This window comes from Histomonas meleagridis (genome assembly GCF_020186115.1).
Source record: "Histomonas meleagridis strain 2922-C6/04-10x chromosome Unknown contig_149, whole genome shotgun sequence".
Classification (NCBI taxonomy): Eukaryota; Parabasalia; order Tritrichomonadida; family Dientamoebidae; genus Histomonas; species Histomonas meleagridis.
In genome coordinates this window covers 49,970-67,997 of record NW_027150777.1, presented here as the reverse complement: position 1 = coordinate 67,997, position 18,028 = coordinate 49,970, and the positions used below count along the sequence as shown (strand labels likewise).

The 18,028-nt window shown below is 30.8% G+C and overlaps 3 protein-coding genes across 3 annotated transcripts; 1 reads left to right on the top strand and 2 right to left on the bottom strand.

Annotated features, from left to right (window-relative positions):
• Nucleotides 1-1,658: 1,658 nt before the first annotated feature.
• GO595_001713 (Eukaryotic translation initiation factor 3 subunit B) lies at nt 1,659-3,518 on the bottom strand (the record flags this gene model as incomplete). The annotated part of the gene is made up of 1 exon (XM_067914542.1): nt 1,659-3,518. The coding sequence occupies one exon, from the start codon at nt 3,516-3,518 to the stop codon at nt 1,659-1,661; it is 1,860 nt and encodes a 619-aa protein (XP_067778114.1).
• A 9,075-nt stretch (nt 3,519-12,593) lies between these two features.
• On the bottom strand, nt 12,594-17,072 carry GO595_001712 (CAMK family protein kinase; the record flags this gene model as incomplete). Its single annotated transcript, XM_067914541.1, has 1 exon — nt 12,594-17,072. One exon carries the CDS (start codon nt 17,070-17,072, stop codon nt 12,594-12,596), a length of 4,479 nt encoding a protein of 1,492 aa, XP_067778113.1.
• A 94-nt stretch (nt 17,073-17,166) lies between these two features.
• On the top strand, nt 17,167-17,724 carry GO595_001711 (uncharacterized protein; the record flags this gene model as incomplete). Its single annotated transcript, XM_067914540.1, has 1 exon — nt 17,167-17,724. One exon carries the CDS (start codon nt 17,167-17,169, stop codon nt 17,722-17,724), a length of 558 nt encoding a protein of 185 aa, XP_067778112.1.
• Between the last annotated feature and the right edge of the window lie 304 nt (nt 17,725-18,028).

Below are 18,028 nucleotides of genomic sequence, written 5' to 3'. Positions count from 1 at the left end.
ATTTTGTTGATATATCAATTCTAATAAATGATCATTGAATAAATTGTTGTTATGTAGAGAAATATATTTACTCACAAATTGTCTCCAAAGATTACGATATGCATTGAATTGTTCAAATGATATTAGTAATTGATTTCTTCTATCATTTGCTAGTAATTTTCGAGTCAATATTTGAAATTTAGTTATAAGTTTTGCACGTATTTCTTCATGCTTATTGAACAAATAGTTTTGCATTTGAAAATTTTTATTCAGAAATGCGGAAAATTTATACCATTTTTCAAGTAATTTTTGATGATAATTGAAGTCAGATAAATATTGATGAATTAAATTTATATTATATAAGGAAACATATTTATCCATGAATTGTTTCCAAAGATTACGGAATTTATTGAATTGATCAAACGAAAATTGTAATTGGTTCCTTCGATCCATTGCAACTAATTTTCGTACTATTGTTTGGAATGTCATTAAAAGTTTTATATGTCTTTCTTCTTGCTTATTGAACAAATAGTTTTGCATTTGAAAATTTTTATTCAGAAATGCTGAAAATTTATACCATTTTTCAAGTAATTTTCGTCGATATATTAATTCTGATAAATAATCATTGAATAAATTATTGTTACATAAAGAAACATATTTACTCATAAATTGTCTCCAAAGATTACGATATGCGTTGAATTGTTCAAATGATATTAGTAATTGATTTCTTCTATCATTTGCTAGTAATTTTCGATTCAATTTTTGAAATTTAGTTAAAAGATTTTTACGTTTATCTTCTAATCGTTTATCAAATAATTGTCGTTGGATTTGAAGTTTTTTATAAAATGATTTTCTAATGTATTTAAGAATGATTTGCTTGAGTGAATGCTTTTTTGGTTTAGTTACAAATACCTGTTGTTGAATCGATGGTGTGGTTTCTTCGGGATGATTTGAGAATATATCTTCGTTTTGTTCAGAAAATAAATTATTTCTTTCAGCATCTTCTAATTTGTGTAAAGAATCCAAAAGAATTTTTTCTTTGAATTTCTTCATAAGATGCTCCCATCTTTTTATACTTTTAATTTTATTTAATTGACTTCTTGCTGCAATTAATTCAATAATGCGCTGTCTTAGAAGGTATAAAGAAGTTAAATTTTTGAATTTGAGTTTGGCTTTATAATGATTTTTAAAACATTCAAATGTATTTTCATTTTCTTTAATTTTCAAAGTTTCTTGTTTTCCTTCAAGTAAATCCCATTTTGCCTTTTTAAGAATATTTTGTTTACTCAAATGCGTTAATTGTGAAGAAAGATAAATCCAATCTTTCTTTCTCATCAACCGATAGTGCTGTGCTTTAATGTCAGTAGATACATGATCAAGCCATTGCGAAGCTTCGTATGCTTTCTTTTTCGTAAGAAGGCATTTCATTTTAATTCTTTCATTATTAAACGGTCGATTTAAACGTACGGAAAACTGCCAAAATCCAAAAAACCTCAAAATGGCGTTTTGAAAAAGTTAATATTTGCATTATATATAATCGGAAACTGTCACTTTTCGACCAAATATGTTCAAAGATAACTTCATCCACAGCGGATTAATTTAATATTCACGTTCAGATGTTTGGATTTGTTTAAAAACCAGAAATTTTATCAAAGAAATACCATTTACTTTAATATTTTTTATTCTTCTTTTTCCTCAAAATTTTTAGCGAATTGTATTTCAAAGTTATAATTTTGTTTTTGCTGTGGTATTCTGTAAGGCGCCACTGATTCTCTGTTAAACTTCATCCAATTCCTTACCTTTTCGATCTTTTGCAAATGTTGTTCCTCTTTTCTAACCTTTGGATCTGCAGCGCCGAATTTTCCATATTTCTCGTACACCTCGTCCACTTTGTCCTTCACTGCCTCCACGTCCTTTTCAGTGTACTTCGCAACGCGAGGCCGCCACATTCCTTTCTTGAATCCCTGTCTGATTTCCTTCAACACCAGTGTGCCGTCGAAGAGATATATAGCGAAGCCTGACATGTTACCAACTGCTCTGCTTGAGTTCGCCATGACGAATGCGCCATTTGGATCCCATTGCAATGATTCGACTGCAGATATTTCGAGTGACTTAATAATGCCTGCTTGCGAATCCATGTCATAGAATTGCACAAGAGAACTTCCATTATTAATATCATGTGCTACTGCAAAACGACCTGCTGGAGAATAAATGAGTTCAGAACATGACGCTGTGTATACTGCTAAGCGCGTAGTATTTGTTGTGATTTCGTATAAATGGATTAACCGACCTTGACTTGTCTCGATGATGACTGATATGCGGCGCTCTTTAGGATCCCATGAGCAGTTCTCGATTGTGCCGACTTTCTTAGTGTCTTGTATGTTAAATGTGCCGACTTTGTTTGGATTTTCTAAGTCGAAAATAGTTAATGATGATTGGAATGCACCTTTAACTGGTGTCTCAATCACGACAGCACATAACGCTTTGTTCGGATGCCAATATGCTTTGGCTCCCGCGGCATTATATGATGCATGCGTGTGTACCATTTTGCCATCTGTGATGGAATAAAAGGCAATGCGTGGCGGCGAGGCTTCGCGCTCTTTACGGAAAGTAAAAACATATGGTGATGAAATGCTTGGAGAAAAGGAGTCAATGTCACTACTAAAGACTTTGGGCTCCTTAAATGCGGGTGCGGAAAATACTCGAAGTTCTTTGCCAACCATGGTAAGAACACTGGAGCCATGTCCAAATTGAATTTTGTTGTAGTCGGCCTTATGTAATGGGAAGCGGAAGACGCGCGATGATTTTAATATGTCATATATTGATGCACCATGTGGAGAATAAATGTTGTCAAGATCACTGCCTTGTGGAAGGGCTTTGCAAAGAAGGAAACGTCCGCAGGGAGAAACAATGTAATCTTTGATGTTTTGATATTGAATAGATGAAAAATGAATCCAGTTTTCACCTGTGTAGAATTTAAGGACGTCACCAGATTTACCTATAAGGAAAGAACCATCAGTAGAAAACTTGAAGTCATCAATAGACTGAAGATGATTTGGAAGATCGATTTGGGTAAGACTAGCATCTTTGGGATTAAACCAATATGCATGAGGGAGTTTGTTGGTCAAATAAACAATTTGATCATAAAGCCTTTCATCAACAAGATACCATGAAAAATGTTGAACTTTGTGCTCACATGGTTCAACGACAAGTGGTACTGGTTTGTCTGAGCCTTTGAGATACTTTTCAAATGTTTCACAGCTCATAAAACGAACACGTGTTTTTGCATCAAAAACAGCATGATCAGCACCTGTGATAAGAGCATGAGCTTGTGAAGAACCATTTTCTCCAGTGCATTTAATAAAAGCAATTCCAGTGGATTGACCATCTTTTGAGGGAAGCTCAATATTATCGATTGTGAGAGTTGGAATAAATTTGATTAATATCTTGCTTAAAAAGTATTTTTTGAATTTTTCGAAGTTTGCCTCTGTTGTTTTAGGAAGACCAATGCATACGACAATATTTGTAAGTCTACTCATTGTGTTCTTGAATGGCCTTTATTTTGATAGAAAACCGTTGGTCAAGTATAACTTGGAGTGCCCCAAATTTTTGGTTGGACGTTAAAATGACAACATGAAAAATGAGAAACAAAATCAGACTCAAACTGCACAACTAAATAAAAATCCTATTAAAATACTTACTGGTGTAGAAAAAATTATTTTTAATTTAACTTTGGAAAATCTCGATTGGTCTGTTCAGCAAACGATGAAATTGTATGATTCAAATTTTCCATATTCATTGGATCTTACTATCAGCAATTTAATTTATTATTCGTTTTGTTCACAAAATATTAAAAGTTATATATATTTAAATTATTTGGAAGCAATTCAAAAAAAGGAAAAAGAAATTAACAATAAAACATCAAAAATTATAGAAATTTTTAGTATTTATATTTCTAAACTCGATTCACAAGAAGCATGTTATCTATTAGATAGAATGATTAAGCGAAATTTTATTAATTTTAATATTACTAATAATATTAAGAATAAATTTTTTGCTCACTATAAAAAAGAAAGTGAAAACAAAAAAATGTATCGTAATGATATAATAAATTCAACTTTTATAGAAAATTATGAAGAACTATCAAAGAATGATTTTGAACTTCATAAAAAGTTAATTGAAGAAGGAGTAAATCCAAATGAAATATCAAAAATAATTCGAAATGATGAAATAGAAAAACTTCAAGAAATATCATCACAAAATGATTTTGATTACGATCAAACAATTAAGCCATCACTTTATGAAAGATGTGGATTTATTAATCAAGAAAATATTCCATTAATTGATTATGCAGCATTTTTTGGATCAATTAAATGTTTTAAATATTTACTTATGAATGGTGCTAAAGTAGAAAACACAGGTAAATATGCAATTGCAGGTGGAAACATTGAAATTATTCATTTATGTGAACAAAATCATTCATCATTTGGAAATGCGTTTGAAATATCAATTGAATTCCATCGAAATGATATCTTTAAATATCTCTATGAAAAGAAAATTAAAACTATTAATAGTTTAACTGCGTTGAGTGTTAAATGTATTTTATATCATAATTATGAAGTTTTTACTTTTTTGCTAGAAAATGGAATGAAAATTAATGAAGAAATGATTAATGAAGCAGCAAGAATTGGGAATATATATCTTGTTCAATATTTTCTTCAAAATAATCCGATTCCAAAAGAAATTTTAGTATATTCTACGGAATCAGGAAACATTGAACTTGTAAACTATATTCTTGAACAAGGAGGAATTGATATCAATACCCAAATTATTGTTTTATTTCATTTAATTTTTCAAAATTATATTTGGAATTTATTTAAATTATTTTTATCAGCATTTGTTGTGGCAGTTAAGAATAATAAGATTGATATTTTCGAATTGCTTCTTGATAAAAAAGGAAATGAAATTAATCTAAATGATGTTACTAAATATTATGTAAAGTTTATTTAAAATATTTAATAATGCAATTTTAATAGCATCTTCATGTTGTTATTTAGAAATACTTAAAGAACTTCTTAAACAAAAAGGTATAGATATTAACTTTAAATCTGTTTACATGTTTTGTTTCCTATTTGTTTTGATCATTTAGAATTTAAAAATAATATTTAATGTTTATTCAAAATATTTTTAACAGCACTTATTTTGGCATCTTCAAAAGGTCATATAGAAATCGTTAAATTACTTCTTGAACAAGAAGGAATTGACATCAATGCAAAGAATATTTATTTGTTTTATTTAATGTTTTATGAAATAATTTTCTATTTCAAAATAATATTTGAAAATTATTTAAATTATTTCAAACAGCACTTATGGTTGCATTAATCCATAAAAATGCGCAAATAGTTGAATTACTTCTTAAACAAAAAGGTATAGATGTTAACATTAAAAGTATTTGTTTGTTTTATTTAATTTTTGTTGTAATAATTTTCTGTTTTAATATGATATTTGGAATTTATCTAAATTATTTGATACACCACTTCTTTATGTAATTAAAAATAAAAACTTCGAAATGGCCAAATTTCTTCTTGAAAATGCAGAAGTTGATGTTAATATTAAAGATATTTATATGTTTTATATAAATTTTATTATAATAATTTTCTGTTTTAATATGATATTTGGAATTTATCTATAATATTTGAAACTACACTTATTTATGCTTCTTCATTTGGTAATGAGGAAATTGTGAAACTAATTCTCAGACGTAAAGGAATTGATGTTAATGTTCAAGGTAATATTTTCTTTTATTTAGAGTTTTTGAAAATTATTTTGGGTTAGAATGTATAATTTAGAATTTTTTTAATTTGTTTGAAACAGCACTAATAAGAGCATCTACATATGGTCACACTGAGATAGTGAAATTATTACTAGCACAAAAGAATATTAATATAAATATTTTGAATGTTTTTTAGTTTTGTAAGGTGATGTTTTAAAATGATATTTGGAATTTATATATAATATCCCGAAAGGCACTTGATTTAGCACTTATAAATAATCACACTGAAATAGTACAAATACTACAGGAAAAGGAAAAACAAAAATAAAAATTTTTTTATAACCTTCAAAAATAAAAATTTTTTTTATAACAACATCACCATGATGATGCAGTACTTGTTTGGCTTAACTTTTATGGAGGAAATGAAGTTTAATTGTTTTAATTTCGTATTTTCATAGTTTTTTATTTTTGATTTTCTCTTCATTTTCTGTCTTGTTTAGTTGTCTGGAATATTCATTGCTGACAATTTGCTGGAAAGTTTGAGAATACACAAGTAAATCGCATATATCAGCTGTATTCGAATGTTATCTGATCAATTAATTTTCATCGTTACATATCTTAATTTTGAACAAAAACTCTGAGCATTACAAAAACAACAATGACAAAACATTTTACATAAAAACACGTTCCTTATAATTCCTTAGTCCAATAAGTGCCTTTGCAATCGAACTCTCCCCGTCGCAGCCCGCCTCCTTCCCTAATATCTTCAGCAGCTCTTCATATATCTTTATCATCCTCTTCAACGCGACATTCGCACTCGTTGCGATGCATATTGCTAACCCTTTTCCTTCGTACGGCGTACCGAAGAACTGTATCCTAAATCCGACTCTGTGTCATCAATTCCAGACTGAGAGAAAAGATCAAGCATTTCTTCCCATACATGTTTAGATGGTAAAGAAGGAAGCAAAAGAATAAGAGTTACATTTTTTAACATTAAATCAAAGCATCTTATCAGATCTTGTAACCCTGTTATAACGTGAACAATTAAATTTGGAGCTTTTTCTATTTCTTTATATTTTCCACGAAGAAGATTTTGAAGTTGTTCAGCTCGGCTGCTTACTGTTCTTAAACGGCTTCTAATCTCGAGCTGCTCGAAACCGTTTATTTACGTTTAAATTTCTCCAGAAATTTTGAATGGTAAAAGCGGCTTTGGAAATTTCTTTTCATGTTTTCTAAATATTTATTTATACATTTCTGAATTGTATATGCAGCATATGATTTCTTTTGTTCAACAAGTTCGTCAATTCCATTAAGATATTCATATATATTGTCATCTGTGATAACATTAAGAAGTGCAGCTTCACTAAGTTTGCGTCCATTAACTTCCGCAAATTTGTCACAGTAAGCTTCAATTCGGTTAAGAACTGTTTCAATACGGTTCCATATTTCATTATTTGTTCTTTTGAATGACTCGAAATCTGGCGTTTCTCGAGGGATCTTACCTTTTATTACAAGGAGAGTTTGCTGGGCATATTTATCTTGAAGTTCTTCATAGATTCTTGGAGCTTTATATTCATTTGATCCAACATAAATACTATCTGTACTCGTTGAGTAGCTCAATGCACTCTGTGAGGAAATAGAAGAAGCGTTACTACTAGCTCTTTGAAGGGATTTGCGTTTTTCTGTGAGTTGTTTAAATTGAGAATCTGTAAAAATTCTTTTTTGTCGTCTTTCTCTCCGCTATGGCACCTTGTATATCCATATAGATCATAGGAGACACTATTTTGTTTTGTTGATCTGTTGGGTCAATATGCCCAGTAACAAATGGCAAGTCATTATTTAAATTTGATAATTGTTGATACCTTTTATCAGGTTCTGTGGTAACTTTGTTTATAGCTGCATATCTTTTCCTGAGGTTTGATGAATGTGTACTTTTAAAAGGATGATATTCTCGTGGCTTTGTGTTAATCGTTTCTGTATTTTTGTTTTGCTTCGAGGACTTAACAACTTTGAAGCCACTAAAGATTCATTGTTTGGTATGCTAATTTATTCAGTTTTAATTTTAAATTATTTGTTGTTTCAGATAATTTCGATTTTGAATATTCGACTTCTGAAGTTTTCAGTGATTTTTTTCAGAAAATTTTTGGTGTGCATTCAAAATAATATTTGCTAAAGTGTTTTTTTCTCCATCAGCCATCAACTATTAGAACCCTTTTTCATAAAATATGTGTCACTTTTATTATAAACGGTCATTCAAAAAAAAACATTGGAAAACCGATACCAATTTATGAAAAGTGTTGTGTTTTGCGATGTTTGAAATCGATTCTTGATCGCAAATGCATTAAATGTGTAACCACGATTAGAATACTTTAATATGATAGCATTCAAATAAATGTTACTAAATTACGAAAATCAATTTTAGCTATATATCAATTTTTTACATATACCATTTGGCGAATTATAGAAATTATAACCTCCTTAAATTATAATTACTATCAGAATTGATTTAGTATAAATATAAATCGATTTTCACGAGATATTTTTATTTTTAATGATAAAATTTTGAATACCATCGTTCAGAACGATATAAAAATTTTGAATGCATATTGTCACTTTTTTATCAAGATAATAATATCGATAAAATAAACGGTTTATCGATACCCATCCTCCGGAAAACCATTATATAAAGCTGATAAAAACTAATAACTTTTGAAAGAAATTGAATAATAAAAATGTGGTAGTCGTTACTGCTACAACCGCTACAGTATTCTGTAAACTTCTCATTTTTGAATAGCGGCATTTTTTTTGATTTATCGTCAATCGGTTCACATTGTTATGAATCAATTTGCTGAAGCAGAAGTATCTCATCTTATAAATGACCTTAGTATGTTTAAAACAACCAATACAAATATATCAAGTGGAGCATTTCGTGTTGATAAAGGAATTATCAATTACACTGAACAATTTGTTGCAATGAAAAGAGCCCAAACCGAAGATGCATATAATTCACTCATCAACGAATTTAAAGTATTATGTATAGTATCAAATGTAACAGTGCAATCTTTGGTTGGGTTTTATCCAAATGATGACCATAAAAAAGCAGTTTTGATCACTCCATTTTATAAGAATGGAAATTTACGTAATGTTATTAATACACAACCATCTGAATGGACCTTGAATACAAAAATAATTGTTTTTCTAGGTGTTTCTTATGGGTTAAAATATCTTCACGAAAATGACATCATTCATCATGATCTAACAGTTGATAATATATTTATTGATGATAATTTCCATCCAATTATTAGTGGTTTTGGACTTACGCATAAGTCAATTGAACCAGACTCAGTTTCAAAAGTTCGATATCTTGCACCTGAAATTATCAATGGAGAAAAATACACTAAAAAGACTGATGTATATACATTTGGACTTCTCATGAATGAAATATTTTCTTCCAAACAACCCTATGAAGGCCTTAATATTCAACAAATTAAAGAAAATATTAATAATGGCGTACTACCTGAAATTTCAAATACAACACCACCAGTTTTTGTATCTTTAATTAAAAAATGTCTTTCTAAAGATCCTAAAAAGAGATGCAAATCAAAAAAGTTATTTAATAAGATTCGAAGCATATATGATGAAATTTCCGGTATTAATAGATCAATTCTTGACAATTATAAAAATCAAATAATATATTCAGAACTATTTCCATTTAATAATTTTGTTATACCAACACCATTAACAGATATTAAATCCAATCCTCATCCATGGGATAAAACATCTAAATATCCTATTTTAATTAAGAACTTTGAATCAACCCTACGTAAAGCAGGAAATAGACCTATAGTTTTAGTAATGTTATTTGGACCATATCAATCAGGTAAATCAACATATCTTAAGACACTTACAGGGAATGGAGCATTTTATGCCGGAAAAGGAACAAAAAGTCAAACTCAAGGCATACTAATTGATGGACCTTATATCATTTCTGATATAATAAATAGATTTAGTAAAGATTATGCGAAACTAAAAGAAAAATGTGATTCAATTAATGTCGATAAAAATACAGCAATATTTTTCATTGATTCACAAGGTATTGGTGATGAAAAGTATGAATTAAAGCTTAAGCCAATATTAGATAAAGTTAATGCAGTCTTTACTTCAATTTCTACTGTATGTTTAACTATATCTAGGTTTAATGATAAAGTTGATGATTTTAAAAGTACTTTAACAACAATTCGTCGTGCACAACTTTCTTCTTCATTTCCTTTATCGAAGGTTTTTTTCCTTGTAAGAGATTTCAAAGATTTAGAACAGAATTTAGATCAAAGAAATCCAGATCAATATCAAGATAATTTTAAGAATTTTTCTGAGTTATGGTGGAAAGAACATAACATAGCAAAAGAACTTTATTTGCCAAATTCATTAAAACCTTTACCTCTTGGGGATGTTGAAGCCAATTTAAGTGGATATATTAATAGTGTCTATCAATCATTTTACTTTATTTTAAATTCTATTCAATCAGTACAATATTTTCCTGATCAGTTTATAAATTCAATACAAAATGTATCATATCCATTATTTTCAAATGATTTTCAAAATTTTATGGATTTAATACTCAAATTCGAAAAAGAATTTATATTAAAAATACCTAATAAACCATTAGCAGATTGTGTAGCATGTACATTTTTACTTAAGGATCTTATAGGAAAAAAATTGAAAATTGATAATGACCCATCTAAAATTGATGAATTAACTGATGAGGTATATAAATTTATAGACATAGTTTTAGAAACTATATTACCATATATTCTTGGTAATGCTGAAGTTAAGTTTTGTGATTATGCTCAATATGTAACAGAAATTAAACGTGATTTGAAAGCTTCTATTGGAATAAATATTCAATATATGAAGTCAAAGATAAAAGAATATCAATATGTTAGTGCAAATAAGTGGAAATTAAGAATGAAATATATTGCAGCTGCAACATTCATTGGAGTGGTTCTTCCTTTTGCAGGAGAATTTGTTGCAGGTATTATTGGTTGTGCTTTTGAATCTTATATAAGCAACACATTACGATTCTCTGATAAGCAAATAAAAGAAATAATTAATAATGTAAAGACACCATTTTATCCATATATTTGGGATATTTGCTATAATCGAAAAGCAAATGAGTTAATTATTTATCAAATTCTCAAGAAACCAATTACACAAAATCAGACATTAATTGTATTTTATGAACAACCAAATCATCATTCAGAACTTTTGTTTCAATCATTAACCGGATTCCAAATTAAGCACAACATTGAAAAACAAATACTATTTTATGCAAATGTTTCTTCCATTGAACTTATATCAAGATTTAAAAGTGTTGATTCTTCTCTTTTTAAACGTGATAAGAAAGCAACAAAACTACCAGAAAAAATTAGTATAATATACATGTGTGGAATTACTCAAGATGAATTTTGGGAATTTGAAAAATCTCAAAATGTTGAATTAATATTTGTAACAACAATTAAAAAAGATGAACAAATTAGTATAAAGCCATATATATTAAAAAAGTTAAATGTAATGACACTTTCACCTGATTATTATCAATTTTATATTGTTGATAAACCGAATTTTAAATATGAAATGTGGAAAACTAACAAAACCTCAAATGATAATAATCAAATTAAATTTTTACCAATTCATGCAGGTGATTATCAACTTGAAAATTATGGTCCGAGATGCATAGCTTCAATCAAATATGCATGTAGATACATATTAAAGGATCCAATATTAAAACTAACAAATGAAGAAATTCAAGAATACGAAAAAAATCAAGCTAATTAATACGTTAATTAGTAAAAAGTCTTAAAAAAATTTTTTTTTTACCTTTTTGTAAGGCTTACAGAAAAAAATGAACTTTGTTTGAACAAATATAAACTCAAAATCATATCGGCATCTATTATATACACAAAAGCCACTTTTTCATTGATTTTTTGCATAATTTACTGAAAAATGCACTTTTCCTTCACACAACACAAGCATAGAAAATTTGTCTAATGATTATTGCTCAAAGGTGATCTCTATTCCATTGGTAGTAGGCATCGAACAAGAAAAATGAAGCCGCATATTTTAATGTCAACTTTTATAGGTGTTTTTAAAAATAATAATACAACACCTAGATCTATAAATTTTATTATTTTTTACTTACACAAAAAAGTTTTTATTTAAATATTAGTACATATATGTATTTGGTTCTTGTTCAATCACTTCCTGATGTGTCTTTTAAAGAAGTCACTCCATGACTCATAGCTTGATCCTTGTTGATCATAGATATAATTCCCCTGTTGTGCTTCAACAGTAGGCACATTATATATTCGATACACGCTGCCATTTTTCATGTGTAGCACCAAGAAATTTGGCATTGTATCACTAAAACTTCCGTAAAATCCATATTGAGGATAATCATTCGAAAAAAATAGCCAACTCCCAGTGCTGTTAGAATACTCTAACAATGATGCCATCATGATCATAACAGTTTGGCGAGGTCCTAACATTGCAAGAAATTTGATAAACATGATTTTTCAATTATTGATTGAAATTAAGGCTTGGAGAACACTCTCTGCATAGTCAATGCGTTGCATGTTCTGTTTTATCATGTTAGCTGCTCTATGAATTCTGTTGCATTGAATGATTCACATTGATATCCTACAATTTCTTCCCATAAATTTGTCAAAAATATCATTATTCATTTTTTTAATGTGTTTTATTTATCAAAAATTTCATAATTTCCATTTTCCATAACCCAAATAAATTTAATATTTCACATGTTACATTTATTTAATATTATTACTTAATTAGCAGATTCTATACATTCTTCCAGCACCAACAATTGCTGTGCCAACACCACCAAACCCGGCTCCAAATTCTTTATAATTTCATCCGCAGAGCTTGTGTTATCTTTCATCGCCTGTATCATTCGGATCAATTTACTAATTCCGATTTCCTTCTCCAAAAACGCTCTAATTGCTTCTGCTCTGAACGAAATAGAGTCCGTATCTTTCGCAATCGGCAATTTGATATCTTTGTTTTGCAGGTGGAAAACAGGCGTATGTTCCTTCGTTTCGTTTTGTTTCTGTTTTTCTGTTTCATCTTCTTTAATATCCAATGCTTCGTGAATAGTTTTCGCTTGATCCAAAATGTTCTGAAGTTCCGTTTCGTTATCATTTTCTTCAGTGTCTTCGTTTTCGAGCTCTTGTAACACTAATGAACGAGACTTAAGGAATTCTCCTGTTGATGTCGCATTAAGCGCTTTGGAGAAGTCGACTTTGGACGTAGTCATCGTTTTATCATTTTTGTTCGTTGTGCGCGAGATGTTCGATAGCTGCTGCTCTTTCTCTTTGAGCTTGTTCAATAGCTTCGGATCATGCGCACCTTCGTTACACGCTTTGATAAGCTCGCGATTTTGCCGTAACTCTTCGCGCTGTTGTTTGAAGAGCTGCTTCATCGCCTCTTTGTCAAGCATCTTGCTGCGCGGACTCGGCGGCGATGCTAAGGTTGGCGCTGATGGCTGTCTTGGCGTCGTCGGCGCTTTGGATGTGGACTTGGTCGATGTGCTGTGCGATGAGGAAGGACGCGATGGTGGCTTCTGCTGTTGCTGTTGTTGCTGCTTTTGCTGCTGAAGTTTGTACTGACGACGCGCTTCGGCAACTGTGAGTTTACGAGCTGATGAACTTTCAGTGGTGTCCGTTGGCGTGTCTTTGGGCTGATTAGAAACCATTTGACCTTCTGCGCGTGCACGATTTGCGCGTGCGATGTGTCTCTGTTCGCGCATGTATGCATTGATTTCTTCTAAATTCATTTCTTTCTTTTCCGGCTTTTTAACATTACTTTCATTTGGATTGCTTTGCTTTGGTGTTTGTGGCTCAGTCGGTGTCGCATTTCCACGTTCAGCAGCCTCAGCGCGCGCTCTGTTGGCACGTGCAATGTGTCTCTGTTCGCGCATATATGCATTTATTTCTTCTAAATTCATTTCCTTCTTTTCTGGCTTCTTGACATTACTTTCATTTGAATTATTTTGTTTTGTCTTTTCTTCATTTGATGGTGTGTTTCCACGCTCTGCTGCTTCTGCTCTTGCTTTGTTTGCGCGCGCAATATGTCTTTGCTCACGCATGTATGCGTTGATTTCTTCCAAGTTCATTTCCTTCTTTTCTGGTTTCTTAACAATATTTTCTTCTTTGTCATTTTGCTTTTGTTGTTGTTCTTCAGCTGCATTTCCATATTCTGCTGCTTCTGCTCTTGCTTTGTTTGCACGTGCAATGTGTCTTTGCTCACGCATATACGCATTGATCTCTTCCAAATTCATTTCTTTCTTTTCAGGCTTCTTAACATTACTTTCATTTGAATTGCTTTGCTTTGGCGTTTGTGACTCAATTGGTGTTACATTTCCACGCTCTGCTGCCTCAGCGCGTGCTCTGTTGGCTCTTGCAATGTGTCTTTGCTCACGCATGTATGCATTGATCTCTTCTAAATTCATTTCTTTCTTTTCTGGTTTCTTAACAATATTTTCTTCTTTGTCATTTTGCTTTTGTTGTTGTTCTTCAGCTGCATTTCCATATTCTGCTGCTTCTGCTCTTGCTTTGTTTGCACGTGCAATGTGTCTCTGCTCTCTCATATATGCATTGATTTCTTCCAAGTTCATTTCCTTCTTTTCTGGTTTCTTAACAATATTTTCTTCTTTGTCATTTTGCTTTTGTTGTTGTTCTTCAGCTGCATTTCCATATTCTGCTGCTTCTGCTCTTGCTTTGTTTGCACGTGCAATGTGTCTTTGCTCACGCATGTATGCATTGATTTCTTCCAAATTCATTTCTTTCTTTTCTGGTTTCTTGGCAATATTTTCTTCTTTTTCATTTTGTTTTGGCAATTGCTCATTATTTAGTCCGTTTCCATATTCTGCTGCTTCTGCTTTTGCTTTATTAGCTCTTGCAATGTGTCTCTGCTCTCTCATATATGCATTAATTTCTTCCAAGTTCATTTCCTTCTTTTCTGGTTTCTTAACAATATTTTCTTCTTTGCTATTTTGCTTTGACTGTTGTTCTTCAAATGCATTTCCATATTCTGCTGCCTCAGCTCTTGCTTTATTTGCTCTTGCAATGTGTCTCTGCTCACGCATGTACGCATTTAACTCATCGATATTCATTTCTTTCTTTTCTGGTTTCTTATAATTATTTTCGTCTTTATCATTTTGTCTTGGCGAATGTTCTTCAAATGCATTTCCATATTCCGCCGCTTCTGCTCTTGCTTTATTTGCTCTTGCAATGTGTCTCTGCTCACGCATGTACGCATTTAACTCATCGATATTCATTTCTTTCTTTTCTGGTTTCTTATAATTATTATCGTCTTTATCATTTTGTCTTGGCGAATGCTCTTCAAATGCATTTCCATATTCCGCCGCTTCTGCTCTTGCTTTATTTGCTCTTGCAATATGTCTTTGCTCACGCATGTATGCATTTAACTCATCGATATTCATTTCCTTTTTCTGCGGTAATTTCTTTTCTACTACTTCAGGCTTTTCATCATATATTGGCGAATTATTTCCATATTCCGCTTGCATCAATCTCATTTTATTTGCTTGAGCTTCTTGTCTTTGCCTACGGTAAAATTCCTTCATTTCTTCTTCGCTCATTTTGTTTTCTTTTTTCTTTGGTATTGTATCATCCCATCCGCCGCCCATATTTAATGCATCTTTCGCGTCGCATCCTCCCATTTCCATTTGTCTCATTCTTTCTTTATTTGCTCTTGCAGCTCTTTGTTGTTCCATAAATATTCTCATTCTTTCATTGTTATCAATTTCTTCTTTTTTCTTCTTCATATTTACCATTTGATTTCTATCTTCTTTAAATGTATCATTTTTATAACCACCACAAATCGCATTTCTTGCGTCATTTCCTTGCATTTCTTGATATCTTTGTCTATTTCTATTTGCAATTGCTTCTCTTCTTTGTTCCATAAATAATCTTTTTCTTTCTTCATCTGAAATTTCATCTTTTCTTACATTTTTACGTGGCTGTGGTTGTGGTTGTGGATTATTATCATATCCTCCAAATATATTATAATTATTGTTCCGATTTTTGTTTTGTTGTGCAATTCGATTACGTTCTTCATATTCCATTTGTCTTTTTCTTCTTTCAGCTTCAATCTTTTCTTCTTCTGCTTTCTTTCGTTGTTCTTCAATTTCACGCTTTTTTCGCGCTTCTTGTAATTGTTGTTCTTGACGCCTCTTACGCTCAAGAGCTTCTTCTTTTTGTCGAATTGCTTCTTCTCTTCTTGCTAACTCATCGTTTTTCGCTTTATATTGTCTTTCTAATTCCATTTGTTTTTGTTGTAGAATTTCCATTTTTTGATCTTTGTTTTTATTTTCGTCATTATTATTATTTTCTGGTGTTGGTTTCTTATGAACTATACATGTTGGCGCTGCAAATGGTTTTCTTCCATGTAAAACTGTATGTTGCATTTCATAATTCATTAATGTTTGATCAAGAAAATTGCTGAGTTTTTCCTTAATAAATGGAATAGAGAGAATTTGATTAATCGTCGGACGCTCCTCGGGTTCTTTCGTTAACATTCGATCAACTAAAGATCGCAAGCCTTGAGAATAATTGGAACTAATCGGCGTATATCGGCCACGAACAATGTTCATTAAAAGTTGATTCATGTTTCCGGCTTCGAAAGCATGTTTTAAAGTACATAGCTCATATAATATACATCCAAGTGACCATATGTCTGTCTTTGTATCATAAGGTTTGCCTTGACAAATTTCGGGCGAAAGATAATATGGTGTACCAATTTGAGTTCGACAAACTTGGAAGGTATGTTCTAAAACACGGGCAATTCCAAAATCACCTAACTTTATAGTGCCATCTTTCATTAGAAATACATTTTGTCCTTTAAGATCACGATGTAATATTTTGCGATCATGAATATATTTAATGGCAAGCGCAAGTTGGATAAAATCATGAAGAATTTCATCTTCAGCAAATGGTTTCCTTGCAGCTTCTATTTTTTTGGCTAAATCCCCACCATCAGCATAACCCATTACAATGTATAAACAACCTCGTTCTTGAAAACTTTCTGTGTATTCAACAATATATGGATGTTTGAGTGATGATAAGACTTTTGCTTCTTTTAAGGCATCTTCACGATCTTTAGGAGATAATGCAGTTAAACGAACTTCTTTAATTACAAACATTTGCTTGTTTTCCTTATTTTTTGCAAGGATAGCTTTACCATATCCTCCTTGACCTAAAGATCGGATCTGTTCGTATTTTTGCATTTGGTGAATAACGGTTTAAAATCAGGAATGTACGTTTAATAATTACATAATGAAGAAAAAAGGGTATTCTCAGCAATATGAATCAGATTCATCAATGGATTATAGTGATCTAGATGATGACTTTGACTTCGAGAAAAAATATTCTGAAATTAAAGCTGAAAGTCAAAATATTAAAGCTGAGATACAAAAAACTCAAAAGGAAATCGAAAAGGAAAAAGAAAGATTTGCAGAAGAGTATGAATCTCTTGAAATGGAACAAGCAAATATTACTGATATAAAGTTTGATGAAAATGATGAACTTGAAGAAAAACTTAAAACATTAAAAATTAAGTTACAAGAAATTGGAAATTGGGAAGAATCAAAAGAGGAAAACGACGCTAAACTTGAAGAACTTAAGAAAGTATCAGAAAATGTACGAAAACAACAAACATTTTTTTGTAATGAATTAAAATATCACATTCGATTACTTAAATCACTTGGAAACAAAAGCAATTTAGCAAGCAAAGAATTATTCCAAGGTAGTGCACGAACGCCGCGATTCACACCAGGAACACCTGAAGCAAAGATGGCCTCAAGTTTATTTGAGCTAAGACAAACAATTATACACAGATATGCACAGTCTGTCATTCAACCTGACTGTCCAATCCAATAATTTTTTTAATGTGTTTGAAATTTTGTAAATAAACAATTCATCGGATCGAATTTTCACAATTTCTCTTCTTTCTAATGCAATACATCATCGCTATATAAAATAGTTTTTGCTTCCAAATGATCATGTTTGAATACATTCTTAAAATACCATGGTGAATTTGGCGAAATCTTAATTATAGTGTACAAATTTATTGAAATTCATTCTCACATTAATAACCAAATAATTCAAAGTAATATTTTAATTTATTAATAGTAAATTATTTACTTAAATGACAAATAATTCAACTAGAAAGTGTCCATTGAGC